We start from the raw sequence: 23,784 nt of genomic DNA, 5'->3' as shown, positions 1-23,784 counted from the left end.
AATGTTGTGTCTCCTGTGCTGTGTATGTAAGTACCTTTGTATTACGTCCCAAGACTTTAAAAGCACCAACAGAACAGATTTCACCTCAGAGACCTACTTTTTTCCCCTATTCCTTAATATCTTCATTAGAAGTTGATGAAAATCTTTTTATTCTGCAGTAAGATTTACTGCTTATTGATTTTATTAGCTGAGACCACTCTCACATGTCCCTTCACTGGAAGGGGATGCTCCCCTTTCAGGCCTGACATTAACCTTTAATGCTGCCACCAAGGACACTTATCGGTAAAAATTCTGGCAAAAAAACCCCAAGAAAAGAGTAAAAAGAACAGATTTAAGTAGTAATTCTTTTAACCTAGTTTCTTTCAGCCTAAAATATAACAACGGCCCCTGTGTCTAGAGGAGAATGACACAGATGCCACTAAGATGCTCTGCATCTTTTCTCCTGTTACCATGTTTGTACTATTAAAAAAAAAAAGTCTTATACACTAAGTTTGGCATTGGTTTGGATTAAGGATCTTCCTCTTGGTATCTTAGAGCTTTTTTAATTGGGTAACAGATAAGACAATCCCCTACCTCCTTCAGAGTGAACCCACAGACAGATTAGGTGACAGAGACATCTGAGAACTGCTGGCTCTAAAAGCACCTAACTTTGCTCCCAAATCACTGCAGAGTAGACACAGAATCTCTTAAGTGGGGCCACTCTTCAAGAACAAGCAGAAAACCTATGCAGGGCTACCAGGTCTAGTAGGAAAACTGTATGTGTAACTTCCTTCATGCCCATTAAACCCACATTTCACCCCATCTTTCTAACAACTGGAGACGATTCAGTGCCAACAAGCAGGTATTTCCTTCTGGGTCCTTTAACATACGTATCTTCTCATGCTGAACATCAAACTAGTTCAGCCTGGTCCCACAACCCCGCTATGACATGATCTCCAGCCTGCACTGGAGTAATACCTGCACTGGAAAATTCAGGTTTTCTATGTCCACGCTTGGGCTTAGAGGAAAATTAGCTCAGCTATAGTCCTGAGGAGTCCTTTTATGGACAGCATATGCTTTGGCAGCCTGTCAGCAGTGCTCTTTAAAGTCGTCCAGCAAAGTGACACCATCAGTTATAAGATCTATGTGTGTCAGGTCACTGGGTTATGAAACAGAAGTGTCATAAGCATGTAAGGACATGGTTTGGGCTCTGCTGTGAATGAAGATCAAACTATTTTTGTGGAATCAGATTACCATCTTGGGATACTGCACTGGGTTTGCATGGCAGTTTTGGTAGCAGCGGGGCTACAGGGGTGGCTTCTGTGACAGGCTGCTAGAAGCTTTCCCCATGTCTGACAGAGCCAACTCCAGACAGCTCAAGATGGACACACCACTGGCCAAAGCTGAGCCCAGCAGCAATGGTGGTAGCACTTCTGGGATAACATATTTAAGAAGGGGAAAAGTTGCTGCAAAGGAACAACTGCAGCCAGTGACAGGAGTGAGAGTGTCAGAGGAACAGCTCTGAAGACACCCGACATCCAGCTGGGGTCAACGCACCACTGATATATACCAGTGGGAAACGGTGGCTGCATTGTAATAGCATTTCTACTAAGAAATATCAGTTCCAGTATTCAGAATTGTTAAAAAAACCTGAAACAGGTAAAGATGTGAATCGATGGATGCTGCTATTACACTGCAGCTAGCACAATGGTGAGGTGCTGTGTGCTCAGATGGAAAAATTTGGCTTAGACTGTACACTGCACTGTGTTGGACTACAGCAAAAATCAGAAGTCACTCTTTCCACAGGACGTGACAGCAACAAAAATGAAAACCATGACAACAAGCAATATGACTCTCCCACACGTTACTTCCTAGTTACACCTAAGAACACACATATTTGTAGCACGCCTTGAAAAAGTCAGCTCCGTTGCAGAAGTATCATGAGGAATGAGTGTGTCCTTCTGAATCAGTCCTCTTGGCCTTCAAACAAAACTGAGGACCATGATAGTGACAGAAGCTGAGAACTACAATGCGGTTCAGAAAAAGGGGGGGAAAATGCTGGAAGAATGAAGTCAACATGTGTAAAGCATTGTTACATGGTGCTGATTCAAACAATGCAACCTGCATGGGTATTTTTATAATACACTCCATGGCAGAGAGAACTACAAACTCTCAGGCTAGCAATGCACCCATCAAACCTCAACATCTCAAGCTATACATACATATACATATGCATACACACATACATATATTTTTTCATATATATGAAAAAAATAGTGACCTCTATCAATAACCACCTTGATTTAAACTTGAGAAAGACTGCTTGGGTAACTACTATCTTAAAATTGCACTTCTGATGTGGCCAGTTATCACTGACTATGGTGGTAACCACTTAATGAGATGAAAAACAGAAGCAAAGTAAAGCAATACTGAACAATAAAGCATGGGGGGGGGGGGAACTTAAAAGAAAGTCAAATATAAAAAAAAAGGAAAGAAGGAAAATTACACAGATACTGATACAGTTTCTGAATTGCAATGCAAGAGATTACAGGGGAACTCGTCCTCCCCAAGCCCCCTTCTGCTCTCCCCTCTTCCCCTTATCCTTCTGTAAGTGCTGAGAATCAAAGGCATTACACCCAGCTTCTGGGCAAGGCAGCACGCTGTAGGAAAACAAAAAGGCCATTATTTGGATGGAAGAATCACGTCTGTGTTATTGACTTGACTCGTCCCTTTATATCAGCAGCTGGTAGAGCAGGGATCAGAGAGTGTGCTGGTGTGGTGCAGCTGTTCCACATATGTTATAAATAAGAGCTGGTAAGAGCGCATCCTATTTTTAACATTATAAAAAAAACCCCAAGAAGTCACAGAAATTCCCCATTAATGTCTTGTAAGTGGAACTTTTCTCCTATTCTTGACTTAAATGCCCAGAACTGAATGGACAAAACAGGCCATTCTTAAAATAATAATCATTGAAAAAGGAAAGAAAATGCAATTTAGTGCAATTAGATTACGACAGCCCAGAGGATGTAACCAATTACTGCGTACAGCGTCTTTTAGTTCAAAAGCAGACACTTCATCAGGATGAAAACGAACCCCTGAGATTCTATTTCTAATAAAAATGTTGGATTACTGCACTGAAGAGCTTCTCTGGCACAACGCAAAAGCTGAACCCAGCACCACATGGCTCAGACACCACCGCCCAGCCATCTTCATGGGGTTGCTGTGTGTCCAGAGCCCACCAGCAGCTCCTGCTCACCAATCCCACTGCTGAAAAGGGCAAATCCCAGCCCCAGGCAAATCCACCGCTTACCTGTTTTCAGGGTCTGACACTGTCATGTTGCGCGTCACGTAGCACATCTTGAGCGGTATTGTCTTCTTGTCTCTGTGGATGGAGAGCGAAAGCTGCGACAATGGGTCAGTAGAAGCACAACCCAGGCGAGGAGACTCAGGGGGAGGTGTCTCCCACCCGATTTCTGAAACAGGGGAGCCTTTCTTCACATAGGGGGTTGCTTCTCTCATGTATTTCACTGTGGAAAAGGAAAATACAAAGGAAAGCAATAAACAAATGGATATTCAGTAGCTGCATCCCATGTGAGTTCTTTGAGCTGGTATCAACCCTCAGTGCTGTTCATTATTTCTACTTGTCCAGCATCACAGCATTGGAAGCTGTGCAAATAGAGAAGATGGAGATCTGACTGCTGCCAATCTCAGTGTGGTGCAATGAGTAAAACAAGGGAAAAGAACAGAATAGATGACATAACAACATATAGTTAGTATAAGGCCAGGAGAGCCATACAACCTCTACTTGACAGGCTGCAAGTCACCATGCAGACATTCCTATGCAGAGAAGCCATGACCTCATGGCTGAGGTACAGGGAAGTTTTTAAGAAAGACATTCAACAAAATGACAGTGAATGTATTATTCCCGTACCTAAAACGTTCCAGTGATACTCCCAGAGCTGCAAGCTCACATCTCATTTCTGGTTCACGCTTGTCATTGTCACGCCATTGATCTCAACAGCTATTTCTGCTTCCGGAGAAGCAGTTTTAGCTGATCTAGTTGGACATATAAATGGAATAAACAAGAACCAGTACACCTCTTAGCCTTCTCTTGGGGAAATGAAATTGAGTCTGAGCCTGACTCTGACTCTCCACTGAGTGGGAGTGGAGGTGTCAGATTAGATCTCTTCTCAGCCTCTTCCAATGCTTTTTTCCAGTGTGGATAGGGAATGTGAATGTAGGATTCCCAAATGATTTTTAATGTATTCAAAAATACCTCTTTTACACTCATACTTCATATTAGTCTCTTTATGCAGGCAAATATTGCATAATTTTCCCTTTTTTTCTGAATTTCCCTTTATTTCTGAATTATTTAAGCAGTTCAAGATCAATTCTGCTTTTGCTTTTCATGTGTTCGGCAAATCTGCCAGCCAGCCTCCTTCACAAACCTGACAGACCTCGACCAAGAAAAGACCTCACATTTAAGCACCCTGGTTAAACGTGTGCCTCCAATGTACACAGCTGTGGCTGCCTAACTGGCTATTGCCCCTCAATTGTACCCATAATTCAAACTGCAACAACATGAATTGAAAATGGCAGGAGCACTGTGAACTTACAAAGTTATGAAAATGCTGTGAGAGAAAACTTCAAGGAAACCATACAGATCATCATGTGAGCTTGGCTGAAGAAGCTGGGAACAACTGAGTAACAAAAAGATGGGTAAATTACCAAAGGGCGCTGTGGTGAAGGAGGTTAAATTAGGGAAAGCAGACGGACGTTTTTAAGTTCAAAGTGAAAGCAAGGGAAGTATTCAGAGGAGCAGAGAAGAATAACAGTGTTTCTGTCAAAACCACAGATAAGGTGAGTATTATTTTCAGCAGCACTATTTTCAAGGCACTTCATAACAGCTCTACCAAAACCACAGATACAGTAATTTCAGCAGCACTATTTTCAAGGCACTTCATAGCCGCTTTACCAAGAGTGTGCAAAACTAGAGTCCAGGCTCTGTGAGCATCTCTTGCTATCTTTTCTCTAAAAATCCTTAGTGCACATCTTGCCATTTCTTCTTTTTAAAAAAATCTGTTAACTTCCACTATAAGGACTTACATGTTTAGGTATTTTACAGGATAGTCCTCTGTGAGAAGCATTATTTGTGATTTATCAGAAATAGTGTCCTACCCAACAATGCTGTTTTGATTTCTTTGCCGCATACTATTCCAAGTAATTTTTGAAATTAATTTCTCCCCTGCTCAGGGGAGAGCTGGCACGGGATTCTTCCAGGCTTCCAGAAACTATTTAAGGCAAAATGTGTTGAGATTGATTTTTTGATCTTTTTGTAGACACCTGTCTGAAGTCCATTAGCTAAAAACCCACGTCACGTAATTCTCAAAACCAACCAGTGCTCATGCTTGGGTACTCCATAAATTAGCTGATTTTCAAAGATGCTGAAAATAAGCCCCTTTAGCTAGTGTCATACAGGTATTAGTTTTAGCAGACAGCATCTCAGTTTGGATGTACCCACAGACTGGGAAACAGAGAGACTGAACACATACAGATGTAGTAAATCTATTCCTGTCTACGCTGAATGAATATGACTTTGTCATTAACTTAGATGGAAAGAACAGCTGAAGCAGTAAAAAATCATGTTTGACTCCAAACAAAAATTTGTTCCCTTTAAATTTAGAGATTATGAATTAATCTGTTGAAAAATGTAATCCAGTCAGCTTTTGAACTCCATTACAGTGACATGGCAGCAGATGTGAGGCTAAATAAAGGTCCAGGTTTCAATAGTGTAGCTATTTCATTTGTGCTATTTTCATCCTTTTTCAGCTGCAGCTATATGCACTCGACCTGAGCATCTTTTAATTAAGGAAAGGAGAGAGGGGCAGGGGGAGGAAGGAAGCTGAAGTGAAAAATTTGGCTCTAAACCTAAGCAGGAACACAAAATGTGAATTTAATTCCCCAGAGACGGGGACAGAAGAAAAGAACGGTTCCTTCCATGTGCCAAGAAGCCAAGTTTCCATGCGACGCACCAGTGAATTTGTGTCAGGCAGCTGCACTGTTTCAGAAACTCCTGTGAAAGAGGAAGCAGGAGCAGGAGGAGAGCGCAGAAACACAACCCTTTTTCCACAAACTAAGTCTCAAACACAGCAAAAGCCAAGAAAATTACCTTGAGGAAAAATGTACTATGAAAACTCCTGCCAAATACTGAACTCCCAGACATCTAGTTTCTATAGACTCTCAAAGGAGATGGTTGCTCAGCCCCAGAGACTTACATGACCCACTAACATACAGGTAAACTGCCGAACATCATCCTGTAAATAATTGCAAAATAAAGTGAATATAGGTTTTCTGTCAAAAACCACATTGATTTTACTACTTTTCTAACTACTTCCTACTTCCAACTAAATACAAGTCCAGCTCTCCATATTCATTGCTGAATTCTGCTGGGTCTTACAACCCAGACTTTATGGCCCTTGAATATTCAAATGTGTTTCATATTTTAAAAGCTCCCAGACGGATACATATAAATGGATTTGGAATATGGGAGTGGAACAGTGGCAGAACTGATCCATTTATATAATTTTTTGTATTATTTAAATTTTCAGAGCCACTGTTTTCCATTTGCTCCATCAACATCCATAATTACATGTCCATAACCAAAGTCCAGTTTATAAATTTAGCTGAAATAAGGCACATGGTGTCCAGATGATTCATAAGTTTTATCAGCAATTATTTCCTGTTTACCTCTAAACTCTGGATGCAAATACTGCAGAACACTCTGGCTTATAGCAATGCACCAGTAACCCTACTACACACACAGCAATTTATGGTGACCCCACACGTGTCTGCATTTTGCAGCCTGTCCATAACCAGTTCTTAATCCACATAGTAAAAAACAAGTTGATACCAACATGTATTACAGGCACATTCCTATTCCATACTGCACAATCTGGGAATCTTGCAGCAAAGTTAATGTATAAATGAAGTTATACAAGTCACTTCCATCATCGAGTTTTAAAAACAGAAAAAATACGATACCGACTATCGGACATTAAAGTAATAATGTGGATAATATTCTGTTTTCAGACCATTACACTCAAGAGCTAGATTTCCCTTTGGATACAGTAGCACAAATCCAGGTACCAACTGAAAGAGAAACAGGCTATACAGAACACTGTTTTTATATATTGCCAATGAAACTACCTCATAGGTTAAACCCCCAAAACATTTAATAACATTAAATAAGACATGCCACTGTATAACAACTCTGAAATATGTATAACTATTCTATAGGCATGTATGTATATATATGTCTCCAGAATAGGTACATATGTCTAATATATATAAAAATATTAAATATATATTTTATCAAAATACTACATTCCTTAAGCCCACCAGAATGTACTCTGCAAACACAGAAACTAACATTCAGGGACTGAGAAAAGAATCTAATGGTTTCATTATTATAACTCAATTTACTGATAGACTATAATTTCAGTCGAGCATTGCCTAGACTCATCCATTTGATACTACAGCTCAACCTCAGAGATCCTTATATTCAGTACTAATTAATGATCCATACCCTTTTGGTGCACACTAATAAGAAACTGCGGTCAAGTAATTAAAATTCCAATCTCCGGAGTACCCCTCCCCACAAAGTGAAGAGGAAGGGAAGTGGCAATCAAATTAAATAATCCACTAATACACATTGAAATCCTTTGCATTTATTTTTTGATCTGCAAGACAGCTTCCAAAAAAGCACTTCATTTATATGCACTTCTGCCAAATCCCAAGTCTCCACAATTAATCTTTTGTTACATTCACAATTGACTTTTCTGAGGGGAAGAAGCAGGCTTTTAATGAGAGAAATACTACAGACCAACTTGGTCAGGTTCTTGGCCAGACTCAGTTCTGAGGAACTAGGACCGTTCTGACACATTCAAACTGTTTCCTAGGAGGGAAGACAAAAGACCACTGAAGAGAAGCCAGCACTCCCGAGAACAGCTCTTTCATTACTATAGGAATGAGGACAGGATATGCAGGTTTACAATATGAAAGCAAAAGGAACAACATACCCAAATCTGCTGCTTGAAGAATGATGATCAAGGAATTCCCCTTTGCTGAGGAAAAGCATGGAGTCCCTCTTTATGCATTTGTTCTCTCCTAAGTATGCAAAGACAGCTACCAAAGATAAATAGAAGACATCACCCAGAAACCTCTAGAGGCTATTTTCAAGTGATGTGCTAACGTTACTGCTGCCTAAAGCTAAGTTTTCCAAAGTTCCCATAAATCCACCTTCATCTGGTCTAGTTTCTGCCAGCGTAAAAGATGGCCCAGAGATGAGAAGCTAGGCAAGCCCTCCACCATACTTAAGACGTTTTAAGACTGCATGTAGGAATCAACCTTTGGAGTCACTCAAGCCCACAAGTCGAAAATGAGATCAATTGCTTTATCAGCTTGTTCAGTATGGAAGGGCTGCTTGACTTGTCTGTGCTGAAGTGAGCACACCAAAACATCTGCAAGAGTATTGAAGGCAGCATGGCATACAAAACTTTTCTTGAAAAAATGATGCTTGGTTAATTTGAGAAGAGCTGCTCATGCAGAACTGGAGGAGGTCCAACCTACAGGTATGCACTTCCCACATGGAAAGGAGGTAACCAGTGAAGACAAACACTTCTGAGGTTGTAGACAGCACCACTACAAGTCCAAGTGAATAATTCAGAGCCATGTAACAGCTGCTGAAGTGATACTGTCCAAAAATTAAAAAAAGTGGATGGTAGCAAAACCTAGAAGTAATCACTGCTGGTATGTGGCCTTCAGAAGGGCAGATCAGCCAAGCAAATCAATCACTCAGCGTGATTGTGCAGTTTTGCTTGATAAAACATTCAAACACAGAAAAATGCAGTCTAGCATTTTTGGTAAGGCACAAACCAAAATGCCCCAAATGGTTTCAAAGCTACTTGTAGCTGAAAGGAGAAGTCTTGCTGCAGAATTTACAAACTGTGCCCATGCAATGACAACATAAATGCAGAGTATTTTATACTACTGTCAATGGAACTGAGATTAACAGAGCTGGAGAAAGGTCTACTGTATTAAAACTAATTCAGTATCATGACACTAGAATTTGCCTGCTAGATTTTACGTTATGAGATCAAATTTCCACTAACCATGAGCAAACCTACAGTGAAGACACATGTATAAAAATGAGAAAAGAGTCTGTCCAGCTGCTGCTGCAATCATCAAAACTGAGACCAAATACTTGAAGAAAAGAGTTTATTAATCAGATCATCCATGAAAATGTGTCGCATGACCCTTTCAACAGCTTTAATGGGGGCATAAACCAAAAACTAGTCAACAATCCTGCTTGAGAGTGTTTCCACTCCATTTCCTACAGAAACATCTGCTACTACATTCAGACAAGCAACATCCATTAAATCATCTGCTTTCCCCTGCGCTGAAAGAGATTGGAAATAGTAAACCTCTTGATCTGCCAAGAGAATCAGATTTCCACCTCTGGGAGATGATACAAATTCGTTAAAATACACACCTTGTGAGAATACAAATCCTCTTTATGCTTTGGACATTTCTCATACGGCAGTGATACTAAGCTGAATTTACCATTTTCTGCTGATTTAAAATTAATTCAGCTGAATTCGGTGTATGTTGTTCATCCCTTAAAGAGACAGGCTTGGATCTAACTTTTAATGGGCTGCTTTTAAAATCCTTTTTAAAATAGATACAGTGTATGCGCTTATTACATTTTTTATATGGAAGACATGAATGAGTGTTTTGAAAGAGTAACTTCAGAAAGATCCAGGAGACAAATACATCTTTAAGATGAACTTTACTTGAAGGGAGGGCATTAGCAATTGGTGCTAAAAGGCTGCCGGTAAGCAACCAGGCTTCAAGTCCAAGCTTTCAGTGAGCTACAGACAAGTTGGGTGGAAGAGACAACAATTGCATTTGAAAAATTTAAAGAATACTTCAAAGTGTTACTTTAAATTAGCAGCTGCTTTTATAAAAAGGGTGGAGCAGTGCTGTAAGCACCATCACACACTTGCACCCAAAAAATGAAGGCAGTCCTTGTTCATAGCACCTTGCAATCAGCAATTTGCACGGTTAAGAGAATTTCTTTGTCAATGAGGTAAGAAGACTTGAGGTCCAGACAGCAGACCAAGGGATCAGCATGTCCATGCCCCCATCAAATAGGAGAAAATGGGAGACAACTGGGTGCTCTCTGGAAGCCATGCAAAAGTGCAGTCTGTGAAACCTCAGGGTTTAATACCCCTAATAGGGCACGGGGACCAGTCACACTGTGTTACCCACAGCAGGTTTCAAAAAACGTAACACACCACCAAAGGCGTCTTAGAAGTCAAGAAACTGTAAGAGGAAACTCAGTGGTGAGTCTTGAAAGGAGGCAAGGGCAGCCCCTGCCGATGCCTTCTTCCAATCTGCACCCTGGGAGGTCCCTTTTCCGCTCTGATTTTAGCACTTTGAGCTGGATATTACATTCCTGGGCCATCCATACTTCCGTATAACACCAACAATTCTTCAGAGAGTTACTTTTCCTGTATCCTTTCCTGAGACTTTGTCTATCATGCAGGCTGATTCAGCCACTGATTCCCCAGCCTGATGTTCCCCTTCAGCAAACATTCATTCAACCCCTTCTGAGTTTCTTCAATGTAAATGTTTCTAGGGAATGAAGGCTTTAAATGTCTTCTTATCTTATGTAGTGTATCAATTTTGTCAACTGCAAAACCTAAGAAGTATTTATCCCTGTTCATTCCTCCACAAAGCCACAGTTTTATACTCCATATAGAGTAAGGATGAGCAGAGCACACAACTTAGATCCCTCTGGTCTATATGAGACAGCCTGAAAGCTTCACCTGCAGACAGCATTTCTCAGCCACTTCTCCCTGATGTCACTGGGAGCCCATCACTGCTAGCCACCTCCTTTCAGCTCCTTTGTGAGTTACATTACTCAGTTCTAATAATAAAGTTCATATTTGAGACTAGGAAACAGGACTAGTTTCTATGTCAGGGTGAGATTTTTTGGTTTCTGTTAAAAATAGATTAACAAAAACTAAGCAGGCACAAAACTGATTGACGCAGAATCACAATGAAGCCTAAGGCTGGATCACTGGTCTGGTTCAAAGGTCCGAATATATGACACTTTCTAGCACTTGAGCTGATGGAGTGATCAAAAGCAATCACAGGTTGTCAGTAATCTGGTACAGAAAAAATTCAGACCAGTAACTTAATAATAATCTAAATGCAGACTCTTTACAGTTGACATTGCTCAATACTTTCCGTTATAATTTCCATTACTCATACCTACTACACGGAATTCGTTACAGTTTCCTTCAAGTGATTTAGTTCATTTTAAATTTCAAAGTTTCTGTTACAATAAACCAGATGTATTCAGTTCTGGTTTTTGATATGTCAGTAATGATAAATGTGTGAATTCTAGTAGCAAGGTCCCATAAGCTATTCACTTGTCTTCAAAAACTTTACATACTCCCCCAAAATAAATGCAGACAGATTTTAGCTTGTAAATCCTCTGTAAACCCCAGAAGTACAATGTTTGGTTAAAAAGGAAATGCTTACGGCTTTATCTAGAAGGAGACACTGATACTATCTTGAAGAGCATGTACTCACAAGAAATACTACTCAGTGGAGAACAGGGAGCAGCTACATTGAACTAACAGCCCTTATCTAATAAACTAAAACTCAAAGATTACTCTCAAAACCTGCAAGCAGTAGCTATATAACTTACTACAGTTTTATTTAAAACATGGCACAGCTCACTCGCTACATCACTGTGTGACATTATGAACTCCACAATCAGAACTATGCAAATCTTTCATAATGGAAGTGGAAAACATCTGTAACAGGCAATTTGGGAGCTGAACATGAAAATTAGCAGTCACATTTTGAGAAAAAGCATTGTGGGACCTGTGAGTCACTCACTGATAATCAAACCGGAGCTTCTGCTTGTCTCCAAGGCAGAATGCTTCAGAAGTTAAAAAATGATAAAAAGTAGATTTTAGTCCCATGATATTAGGATTAAGTCATCATACTGCTTGTAACTCTACTCAAAGTACATCAGAAAAACATGGCTTCACATAAAGCATGGAAATGGAGCAAAATACATTTCTTCAGTGGACTTGCAGTATTCAGATTCCTAAGGACCATCTCCTACCAATACTGACATTTTATATCACAGAATCACAGAATAGTTTGAGTTCGAAGAGATCTTAAAGATCATCCAGTTCCAACGCCCTGCCATGGCAGGGACACCTTCCACTAGACCAGATTGCTCAACTTTAAAATCTCTAAATCTCTAAAATTCTCTAAATCTCAGGAATAAGTTGATTCAGAATTTCTCATGTGCTGCTCATGCTTGTTGTTTCCCCTCTGTTAGTATTTATAGATCCCTCTCCAATCACCCACACAGTCAGATGGAATTCAAGGTGTCTGGCATCGCCAGCATGCTGTAATTTTTCTATTTACATGAGTAATCTCAAGTGTCAGAACAAATAATTCAACCACTAGTGATTATGTGAAAAATACATAAGGGCATTACGGTTTTAGAGCTTGGTGTTATTTCAGCAGTCACACAAATCATTAAGTAGTACAGGATAGACTGAAAATGGCACTCACTGAGGGAAATTATTATGCTGTGTATGATTGTACCTGTTTTACAGATGGCTAAACTGACGCAGACAAGTTAAAATGCCTTCCTCAAAGTCATGCAGTAAGTCAGTGACAGAGTTCTCTGCAATAAACTTAAATTTCTACACCTTTATGACTTTTCATTTTTAAACAGCCCAAAGGGATCCCAGTGCCACTGAAAACCAGATTCACAATGCCTACAGTCTTCTCCCTATGGGAAGACCTTGAAGACCTTCCAAGATCCTTTCAAGAGGATTTATTTTGATTAGCAGAGCTGTAACCACTTGCAAAATTTCAAAGTTCATCATTTTCTTTCTTCACTGGACAACACCAAGAGCTTTGAAAATGAACAAACTCAAGGCACTCATTCAGCTAAGAACTTGCTGTATTTCCTGGGGCTAGGCTATCCATTGACAGGCATCAGATCTCCACATAAGACCTTATTTTGGGGAATCTTTTAGTTTGCAACCTTACCAACAGGAGAAAGCAATGGCCATATCCAGAACACTCAAATGCCAGTGATTATAAATATCATTATATCTATAACCATACAGGCATACAAATACAACTAGATAGACAGATTGAGAAATATAATTTGAACACTACTGAAGTTCAGTGACTTGGACTTGTGTCCAAGTAAATGCCTGTGTGCCTGCCTATCTCTTTCTTCCTCTCTGATTTAAACTGGGCATAACAAAGTTTGGTAAATTTGGAGAAGCATGCAGCCAGTTCTACACTGTGAGCCCACAGGAATCAACTCGCTCCATCAAAAACTACCATCCCTAGGCTGCAGCAACATTACAGTTCAACAGGAGAAGCTCCTCTGACGAGGCATAAGAAAATCTGTACAGTAGCCTTAAGACTTCTATATAACTAAGAAAAAAGAAACACAAATCCAAGGAGGTCCCTAAATTGATCATAGGGAACTGGGATGAGTTTTTCTTATCAGAGGTGGGTATAATGTAGCAATTCTATTTTTATTATTTCAACGTGGCATAATGTTAGCTCAAGACCACCTTTACCTGGTTCTGAAATCCAAGTAGAAACTCAAACTGCCCCTTCTTCACCCAAAGACATTTGCCACAGCAGAAGAGTGGCAGACCTGATTGAGGTTTGGCTCTACACCCTATCTCCTTGCTGGTCTACAGGCTAGGAGAAAACCACCTGAAGCAGACAGATTGCTCACTGGGGCACTGTAAGGAAGACAAGGCCTCACATGACACCACTCCTTGTATTTCAAGAGGTGGAGGAAGCAGAACTCTGTGTTCAGCAAGGACTACAAAAAGAGAAGGACAATTAAGCCACATCCTTGTACCTTGGTGCTTGGGCTTCCATTTGAATGGAGCCTTTTTCTCCCAGGGATTATGGTTTTCTCTATGAATAAGCCACCAAAACCCTAACAAACTACACCAATTAAAGAATAAGCACAGTAGTCATTAGCACTGGCTGAAAGGTATTCAGAAAGCATAGGAAATTCTCAGAATTGCAGGCCCCAAAGAGACCAACTGAAACCCAGCTGTGCTGCCACGGGATCATGGCATCATGTGCTGCTCTTTGCAGCTCAAAGTCTCTTACCAAGATGACAGCTCTTCTATTCTCACCCCCTTACTCTATCTTAAAAAATGCCGATGTTCCCTGATGGAACAGAGTCCTCCTGAAACTCCAGTGCATAATACAATTTGGGGGTGAAGAGAAAGACTGAGGGTGGGGAAAGAGCAGGTTTCTTATTTTGAAACAGCATCATTTAAAACTATTCTGCAAAGAGGATCTCAGAAATGAATTAGTGAACACAGGGAACAAGAGAAGCAGTGAAAATCCTCATTAAAATCCTCAATTTAGAAACTGATTTTTTTTTCCCCCATGAAATGGTTTTGTGGGTTGCTCTGAAAAATACATTCTCATTCAAATTCACTTCTTTCTCTACAAACAAACAGTCCTTTGAATTGACATTTTGATTTAAAATGTCTTTTTAAGATGAAACTCCTTTTCTAATAAATATTGCATGGAGTGTCCCCAGCACCCATTTTGTCAGATGGAAAATTTATATAGTTATGATTCTATTAGGTTTCTTGCAGTGGACTGGGCATTTAATCAATAGAGCAAAGAGCATCTAAATAGGGTTAGGCCTCAAATTCTGTTCAGTGAGAAGTTAAATCCCCATTAGCTTTGAGCCATAAGCCTCCATGGGTTTAGCATGCAGCTTAAAAGATAACTCTGCGAGGGGTCATGGCTCTTTACTGTAGTATAGAAAGCCTATTTCACAGATCGCCCTGCAATAATAATGTAAATATAATCCTGTTTCAGTGGACACTGTATCCATCCAGAAAACAAGCAATGTTTTCTGCCCCAGAAAAAATCACATTAATCTTCAATTTAAGGACAAAGCAATTCCTGCTTCATTCAAACCTTTTTACAGAGAATTACCAAGGCTTGCCTGGTACCATGCCAATGCTGGGGCCAGCATGGTCCCCACCTCTCTGCAGGACAAGCAGACCCAGGTTGCTCTCAACAGCTGCTGAACAGCAAGCGCAGTTGACTCGGCACATCAAAACACATTTGCGGACTACACCAAATGCCAGTTTTGACTGTTCCAGGTTAGGTCAAAGCCAGGTTAAAATAGTACAACCTATTGTTTTTCAGAGTCTGCGATCTGCTTGCCAAGTACTTTTTGGTCAACTGGTACAGGAGGCTGATAACAGAGGCTGGAAAAGAAACCTGGCAATTCCCAGCTGAGCTTCAAAGGGCTGTAATGAAATGCAACTCCAGCTCAAATCATCACAGAGAAAACCATTTATTTCGTCAGTGACAAGAATGCTAATTTGTTTGTATCTCAAATTTACTTGCCATTTGTACTACTGGAGCACTCACCAGGATTAGCAAAGAACCAGGGCATGACAGCCTCAGATGCTGTGCAAACACAGAACAAAAAGCTGGTCCCCTCCCAAGGAGCTTAGAAACCAAGTACAAGTTAAGAGACAATAGGGACATGACAAGGAAATAAGCAGGCAGAAGAGCCTACGGTAGAAATCATGCATGTATCTCCTAGTGTTGTTACAGCTGTGTTGTATTCCCCTGTAACGGAGACAGCAGTAGCAGGTGCTGTTTGTAAAAACACTAGAAAAACAAGAGGAAGAAAAGGAAATATGAGTAGGGTGATACAGTTGCTAGGATGTGTTTGCAATTAATAGTGGCAAGAGTTTTCCCTGGTTGTTATCACTGCTGCTTCCCATGCAGGGATTCCATCAGAACTTGAGCTTTCAGCACTACCTCAGGCATAAGAGGTTTTTGCCCTTGAGTGGTTGCTTGAATTCTGCTGATCCACAGAGATGATGTAGATGATATAGATTATATAGATATAAAAGTGTTGTCTGAAGCAAGGGCGGCTCAAGTAACTGGGAGCACCTAGCCAGATGAGGATGGCCACCACGGCCTCTATGGACAGGGGGCACAGACTTGAGGCACATGTAATGCCAAGAAAAGTCCCCAGTACATGTGCAGATTAACTACAGCTCTGCTGAACCTCACACTTGCTGGCTTGGTCTCACATGTTCAAGCCAAATCCTAAAAAAGGGAAAAACTCTCTCCCTGTATAAGTGTCCCTATACTCTGTCTTGTAAGTCCTGAGTCTTGTTGCAAAAGTAAACAAGTTTGCAAGGTGGAGGGAGCCTGAAAGTCAAGCATGGTGTATGTGTATACTTGCCATTAGCATAACTTGTGTTCTTTATGCTCTAGTGTGGGAGTACCTTTGAAAAGAGGGGCTTTCCTTCCCATCCAGATTATGTATGCTTTTACAGAGGCTTGGGGATACACAACAGGGATAACTATCTGCTTGAGGCTTGTGTTTGCTTTATTTAGTTCAAGGGCGGGTCTCTCTTGCTACTTGCAGAGAGCACAACCAGATTCAGTATCAGTGCTTTTTTTATTTCTTTTTTCGTTCTTTTTTTTTTTACTTTTCTTTAACAGCAGCACTGATGGGCACAGCAGAAAAAGAAAACAAGAACAATTTCTGCCTCAAAGGGCTTCTGATCTCAGGGTCACTTACAACTTCTGCTAATGCCACTGGGTTCATCCAGTGGGAATTAGCTCAGGTCCAGTGGTCAAAGCTGAAGATATGAATAGTCTACAACGAAGGAAAGAATGGGAAGTGGGAGGAAAGCTAACCCTGGCAGGTAGCTGCATGAGTAGAACTGCAGTTCACCAAGAGATATCCCAAATGGAACCACAGAAAGAAGTTCTGACTTTGCCATAGAGGACCATGCCTCAGCGCAGATCACAAACACCAGCCTGCCTGTGTCCCCACAGTCAGGGCGACTCTTCTCTCATCTTGCACACCAAATGCCATCAGAATATTGTCGATGCATCTCTGAAGAGATCACTCACGTAACTAAGCTGACCTTTGGGCTTACTGCCATAGTATGGCAATAAGGTTTGTGCTCCAGTTTTTAAAGGACAACTTTGAAACTCTAGATTTGAGCAAATGTCAGAAACTGATAAACAATATTCGTACCGTACTCCTCTCCAACCCTGTAAAGACAACTTCTGCAGTTGCTTCCCTTGCAGAGGCTGTAAGAGGCTGAAGTAAATTTGGTGGCAGACTGAGAGCCTAAAGCAGAACTTTTAAGGAACGCTAAAACCAATCTGCCTGGTTTGTTATTGCATTTAAGAAAATAAGATGGGGAGCTGGGAAAGGATTTTAAACTAGCTAATAGCAGAGGTATGCCAGTGATACTTACAAGTCTTCTTCCATCGTAATTGTCAGAAACTTGTTCCCTGGGTAGGTAAATTATGGTCCACTAGTTAGCAGAAGTTAGGAGCTGAAAATATTGAACTGATGTATACACGCCTTGTTTAACTAAGGGTTATTCTGTCATGTATCATGCATTTTATTAAACATATGATAGATTAGAGAGTGTAAGAAGCCTATTTACCACAAAAAGGGCAGACCAGTTCAGAAGTATGCGCCAGTAAATAGACTGCTTCTAGGTCACTTCAGCTTCCTCAAGACTGTATTTCACACCATTTATATTGTGCTGCCTTGTCTCAGCTCACCAAAGGGCCAAATCATCATCTCCTTCAGAGGCAGGACTGGAAGACTCATGGGATTTTTCCAGATTGAGAACATAATCCCCTCACCTCAGTTTAGTTCACAACCACTAGACCTGGCTCAACGCTCTGTGGCTTATAGCGTTTGTGCTCAATTCATGATCAATGGCCAGAAAGCCCTCTTCAATGGAAGTGTTTAGAAGATAATTTAGTAGCGACAGAGCACCTATATATATGCAAGACAATATAGTAATATATAGACCTTTGCGAATATATACCCATATGCAAGCATCTCCTCAACAGATGACACATCCTAGGATGCTGTTATACATCTAGAGATTCCTGGCTCCTCATCCCTTCAGAAGCTGTTACCTGCTCACAGTGATCCCACCCCGTCAACCCCTGGGACCAGAGCTGGATTTGCTCCTCTGCCAGGAACTGATCAGCAGCAGTCTCCCCTTCATGCCAGCATCTGCCTCAAACCCTTCCCTGCCTCTGTCCAACGGGCACATCCTGCACATGCTTCTCTCACCACCCCAGCAAGTGCCAATTTCTCCTCTCCCTGCCCAAAACACCTCATCTTCCCTTTTACCCCTTCCCTCCCACAGCAGCAGCCTCTAAACTCTGCTGTAAAGGAGAGGAAGGACAGAAAAGAGGAGGAAGAGAGATAACCGCCGCTGCTGCGTCAAGCTGCCCTCACCCACTTCCCCTTTGCTCCGTGCCCAACTGTGCACACAGGGAGCAGCAGCTGATGCTGGACCCCAGCACCTCTCCCACCCCAGCAGCACCCTGTGCTGCGGCACATGCTGCTCTGGACCTCTGTTCTGCAGCTTGCAGAGCTGTCCCCATGGGAAAGCACAGGAGCAAGCATCCCCCGACAGACATGTGGAACTACAGTGAATGACGCCAACATGTTCATGCCAGAAGTTCTAACTATCTAGCATTACATAGAAATATTGCCTCCCTGACAAAATCTCTTTACAGCATTCAGAACATTCGCTACACATCAGTGTTTTCAGATCACTTCACAGCAGTTCAGCATCCACCACAGTCAGATCAAGTTGCGGCAGCAGGTCTGCACCGCTCCACACAAAGGGAAGCCTCTGATAAAACAGCAGTGACGTGCCTGTGCCAGACCATGGCATGGCCCGCCACCACTCCTCATGGGGAGCTAGAAGAAAATTAAAGATTAAATATATGTAATCACATACGGTCAAATTAAGTTTTGAGAAAGGGATTGTGGATTTAATGGAAAAGAAAACCATCACATAAAGGACACCATATCCTAAAACCAAAACAAACAAAAGCTAAAAAGCCAAAACAAAATCTACCAAACAAATAAAAAGCCAAAACAAAACCTACCTACCAAACAAACAAAAGACAAAACAAACAGAATGGTTATTGGGGCTGTTACAGAGACTCTACCTAACAGCATGAGCAAACTCATTACGGCCTGGCTGCCTCCTTGATACTCTCCACGTTCTTACAGTTTACAGTGCACTTCCATAGCATTAGCTGCAATGGTGAATTCCAGCTACATTCAATGCAGGCAGTAATTAAATGGTTATAAAATGTGAAACTGGAATGCTGACAAGCTCTACAAGCAGCATTATCGGCAGTGACAGTCGGGCAGTCAATCTGCTGCACTTCTCCAATGGTTTAAATAATGTTTGCCAGGATTGCCCAGTCAACACTTTCTCCCCACGTCTCTTTGCACCATGCCGCAGTAATCGCGCAGATGCCTGCTGTGCTCAGAAGATGGAAAGCTTGAGAGTGTCTTCAGGAGAAGAAAAAAACCCGACAACAGAAAACCTCATGCAATTAATTAAGCCATGTTTCACTTCCCAGCAAGACTAACCCAACAGGCCACCAACAGCTCCTCTCCCAGCCAAGCATCCCCCCACTCCTAAGGCACCCCTAATGACCTTGCTATTTCCTTCTTGTGATCACAAATAATTATATTTTAAAATACTTGGAAGTCTGTGGCTGACACGTGCCTGTGAGGCTCAAGAATGAGCAGGTATATTTACGTCAAAATTTATTATTAGGGTTTTCATGGTAGACAAGATCCTCCTGAACATCATGGCTGAGGGGAAAATGGGCAACACTACTGCCTTGGCCCCACACTTCTGACTAAAACCTATTTCTCAAGTCTCCTAAAATGTTCTTGTAGCACCAGGGCTTCTTCTTCCCCCATTGGTGAGGTGAAGAAGGCAAAACACACATGGACTGGGTGTCCCCCTTCTGCTGTCTGCCCCCCCTCACCCCTGTGCTGTGATTACAGCTGTCTGAAGCCCTGCATCTGAGTCCGCACTGTGACGAGAAGCAGGCTCCTTTGGCACGGGCTGTCACATTTAGAAGCCATTGTTTTTCTTTCAACTCAACAGTTGCTCCTCAAGCGGGAGGAAACATGGTTTGCACACACGCACACCCCACTTCCCGGGCTTGCTCCAGCCTTCCTGCTCACCGTCCGGGGCACGACAGAGAAAAGCCGCAACTACTCACACAAAGTATTCATTAATGCTGCATGTTCCAGTCATCTATCAGATACAGAAGTATCAGATCAGAAATATGAGACACAAACATCGACTTTTTTCCTCCTTACTTTCCTACACAATGCACTGTTTACTACTCTACAGTCCTTCAGTAGCCTCAGATGAGCATTTGATTTAAATCATCTTTCCCTACTGTCCTCTGTTTACAATGCCCTGACTATATTCCTTTTTAAGGACATCCCTTTGTGCATCTGCTCCAATTCTGCCACAAAACCTACAGGGCTTTCCCAGCTAGTAACCACTAAGAACAGAGATTAGCTCTATTTTACTGTCTGATTTGTTTCCTACAATCAACCAAGGTAAGTCAGGGCTGAGTTATTCCATAAAACTAAGTCTATCTAATTGCTTGCTCATCATCTTCCACTATTCTACTCACCCTTCATCCCTATTTTATTCCCATCAACAATTGCACACACTTGCTACACCTCATCTTTAGATGTTGATCTCTTCAAGCAAAGCATTGTCCCCTCTGGCTTCCCTCTGCATTGACCAGCATTGCAGGGACATGATCCTGATGTTTGCTGGGATGGAAAAAAAACCTGTCTTGCTTTTGGGTTGCAGGCACTACAGCAGTGTAAGCAATCCCACCAAAATCTGGAGAGGCAGGAGGAAGGAAAACACACCTCAGGCTGTAGACAATATATTGTACCTCCTTAGAAACAGCGATCAGGAGACCTGATTTAGCAGTGCACTGCACAGCAAACATAGCAGAGCCTCCAAACATGCTCCTCAAACCTTGTGGAAGTGCAGCACTGCCTGTCACCAGGCAATGCCAATATGGTATGATCTGGCCTCTAACGCAGGTGGTATCAAGGCCATCACTGTTATTTCTAGCCAGTTTCCTTCATACTTCTCTTTGAGCATTTCTGTGTGATACTATGTGTATCTCAGGTAGCTGAGTAAAATACAAATAAATAAGAACAAGCAGAAATCTGAATAACTAGGCATTAAATTTCCATTTCTGCATCATACAGTAGTCAATTGCCACATGGTCCATCAAAACAATCAGGCTACCCAATCTTCCTGTAGTAAATATCAGGATGAAGTTTGCTCCTGGTGAAGAGGTCCCATTCCCAGCACAGTGAATGAAACACACTAAACCAGAACAAAATCCAGCCTAAATCTAATGAAAGTGAATTTGGAGGCAAGAGCAGGGGAGGTGAGGGACAGGAGTTTTTAATGTTCTCAGTTTTGACCCAGTGAGGAAAAAACAAATGTCTGAATTCAAATTCTTCGCAATATTAATGACAAAACCTGTTTCTCTTAGAAGAGCCCAATAAGCACATAATAAGCACACAATAAGCTCCAAATATTTTGTAGTAGAAAAAGTTTAGATCATTTCTTCTCAGTGTGTTAGAGAAAAATTACACTACTAAATTCTGCCAGCATATTCGTACATGTGTATTTCTACTCACCATGGAGCTACATAAATCAATATATCCATAATATTTAAATACCTTAGACATACTTTCTAAATCTGGAATCTCAGCCATAGAAAACATGTCAGCTTTTACCCTGATAATAACCAGATAAAAAAATTGAAAAGACTATATAAAAATAATACACTCTTGTAAATGAATTCCATTTTAGGAATAAACTATCCCAAACTGTACTGTCTACTTAAAGATGAGAAAGTGCAGAATTGCAGCCTCTACACTGCAGTGTGGTCCTCCAACACACAGAGCAAACATTAAATGAAGAAAGCTGCAGAACTATGAGATGGTGCAGACAGGACTCAATTCTTATCTTGAAAGGCAAGACCTTTATCTCCATCTGAAAAGGTTACTGTGCATTTATGAGGCTAGAAATGAAGCATGTTCTATACGGGGAATACTGATACATGTGACATTTTAGTGCTGTGGAAAGTTAGGAATCACCAGGTTTAGGAAATGCCTCAAGACCTTCCCTTCCCACCCAATTCCCCACACTACGTGGTTTGTTCCCCCTACTCATCAGGTATATCTGTTATCTACACAAAGGAAGCAGAAAAGTGCCACCTTAATTCTTCTCATTCTCCATGCAGGTAAACCACTACACACAGCTCAAACAAGCATATATACACATTATTGAAACTATTTTGTCAAAGAAACTTAGTCTGATACTGAAAACAGTACTGACTCTTGTCTTACAATGCAGATAGAGGTGTAGATTTTTAGGAATGGTCTGGGATTCATTCCTAAACTGCATTTGCATTCTCCATTAACAAAACCAAACAAAACTGTTATGTAATTAAAAAAAAATATTTTGCAAACATTTCAGAATAATTTTAAAACAGTAACTCCTCCCACCCCCAGTTTAAAACAGAAAACAGTCTTGTAACTTGTTTATACTAAAAGTAAAGATATAAAAACCTGTATGGTCACTGAAAGTATGATTCACAGTAAAGGAGAAGTCACGATATGCAGTGCAAAGTTGAGTCACAGTATAATGCAAAGGCTTGTTTTAAGATCAGTTTCAATGTCTTTTATCCCTTGCCCGCTTGGACACAGCTCCTACTTCATGGATTATATCAGCAGAAATCCTGTGGGATGGTGGGAATCACGGGATGGAAATCAAATTCAGCCCACTTCAGACAGCTAGTAAGAACAAACCTGCATACCATGCATAAAGAGCGCTAGCTTCTGTTCACTTTTACGTCTGCCATCTGATTTCTAAGAGTTAAAAATAAGACAGTTTGATGTGTCAGTTTGATGTGTCATTTGTGACAGTGACAGCAGAAGAGATATTTGTACAAACAGCGATGCTACTGAAACACTGAATTACCTGAGGCAACTGAGGCTTTGCTCTGAAATTGTCCCTGAAATCAAGTCCTGTCTTGGGTACTCAGGATGCTGGAAAGTCTTAGGTGTACAACCCCAAATCCCAGAGACTTAGTGCAAAAAGACACTGCCATCAGTATAAAGGTCAAACTTAAAAAAGCAACAGAGATGCAAGGTGCTGCTGGTGGATACTTCCAAGCCTGGGGAAAGACAGAGAGGAGAAGCTGTAGTATTTCTTAGGACATACTCTCTTGGGAGAACACTTGCGATTGGGAAGATTGAATAAAACCCCTAAAACCACGTGGTACACAGTCCACAACCAGGAGGTCTGCTCCCACGGCAGAGAGGAGCAGTGGGGCACCCTGTGGTGCTCCTCATTGAAGACAGCAAGCACTGCAGCCCCCACAGCAAGCAAAAGCTGTTGTTGAATGGCCAAGAAGGTCTAGGGCAAGGAATTTGTGTTTATTTTAGCTGGTATCGCATGGAAGGAGGATTTGTGCAGTCACACTGTATTAGTGTGACTAATAACAGCATTCACTGATCAATTTTGATTGAAGATGACAGAACCTGGCAGATAGATACATTCTCAAACACAGCAGTATAGAGAGGCTTTATCAGTGGCCTGCTAAAAGAAATAACCAGAGGCAAACCTTCCTTGGACACCAGAAGATCTACAGAAGGGGAATGGTATGAAACATTTTCTCCTCTGTGCAGATTCTTTGGTAAAGAGGTACAGAAGCTCAGCAAAATATTTCCTGTGTTAGGACATC

At 41.3% G+C, this 23,784-nt stretch overlaps 1 protein-coding gene across 1 annotated transcript in view; it reads right to left on the bottom strand.

Annotated features, from left to right (window-relative positions):
• The window catches only part of SNTB1 (syntrophin beta 1), a 112,529-nt gene that overhangs the window by 52,352 nt on the left and 36,393 nt on the right, over window positions 1-23,784 (bottom strand). The window contains exon 2 of the mRNA XM_030487285.1: window positions 3,290-3,506. Within this exon, the coding sequence (XP_030343145.1) occupies window positions 3,290-3,506 (217 nt within the window). The remainder of the gene's footprint in view (window positions 1-3,289; window positions 3,507-23,784) is intronic.

The sequence above is a fragment of the Strigops habroptila genome, chromosome 1, assembly GCF_004027225.2.
Source record: "Strigops habroptila isolate Jane chromosome 1, bStrHab1.2.pri, whole genome shotgun sequence".
NCBI lineage: Eukaryota > Metazoa > Chordata > Aves > Psittaciformes > Psittacidae > Strigops > Strigops habroptila.
This window is presented reverse-complemented; position numbering and strand designations above follow the sequence as displayed.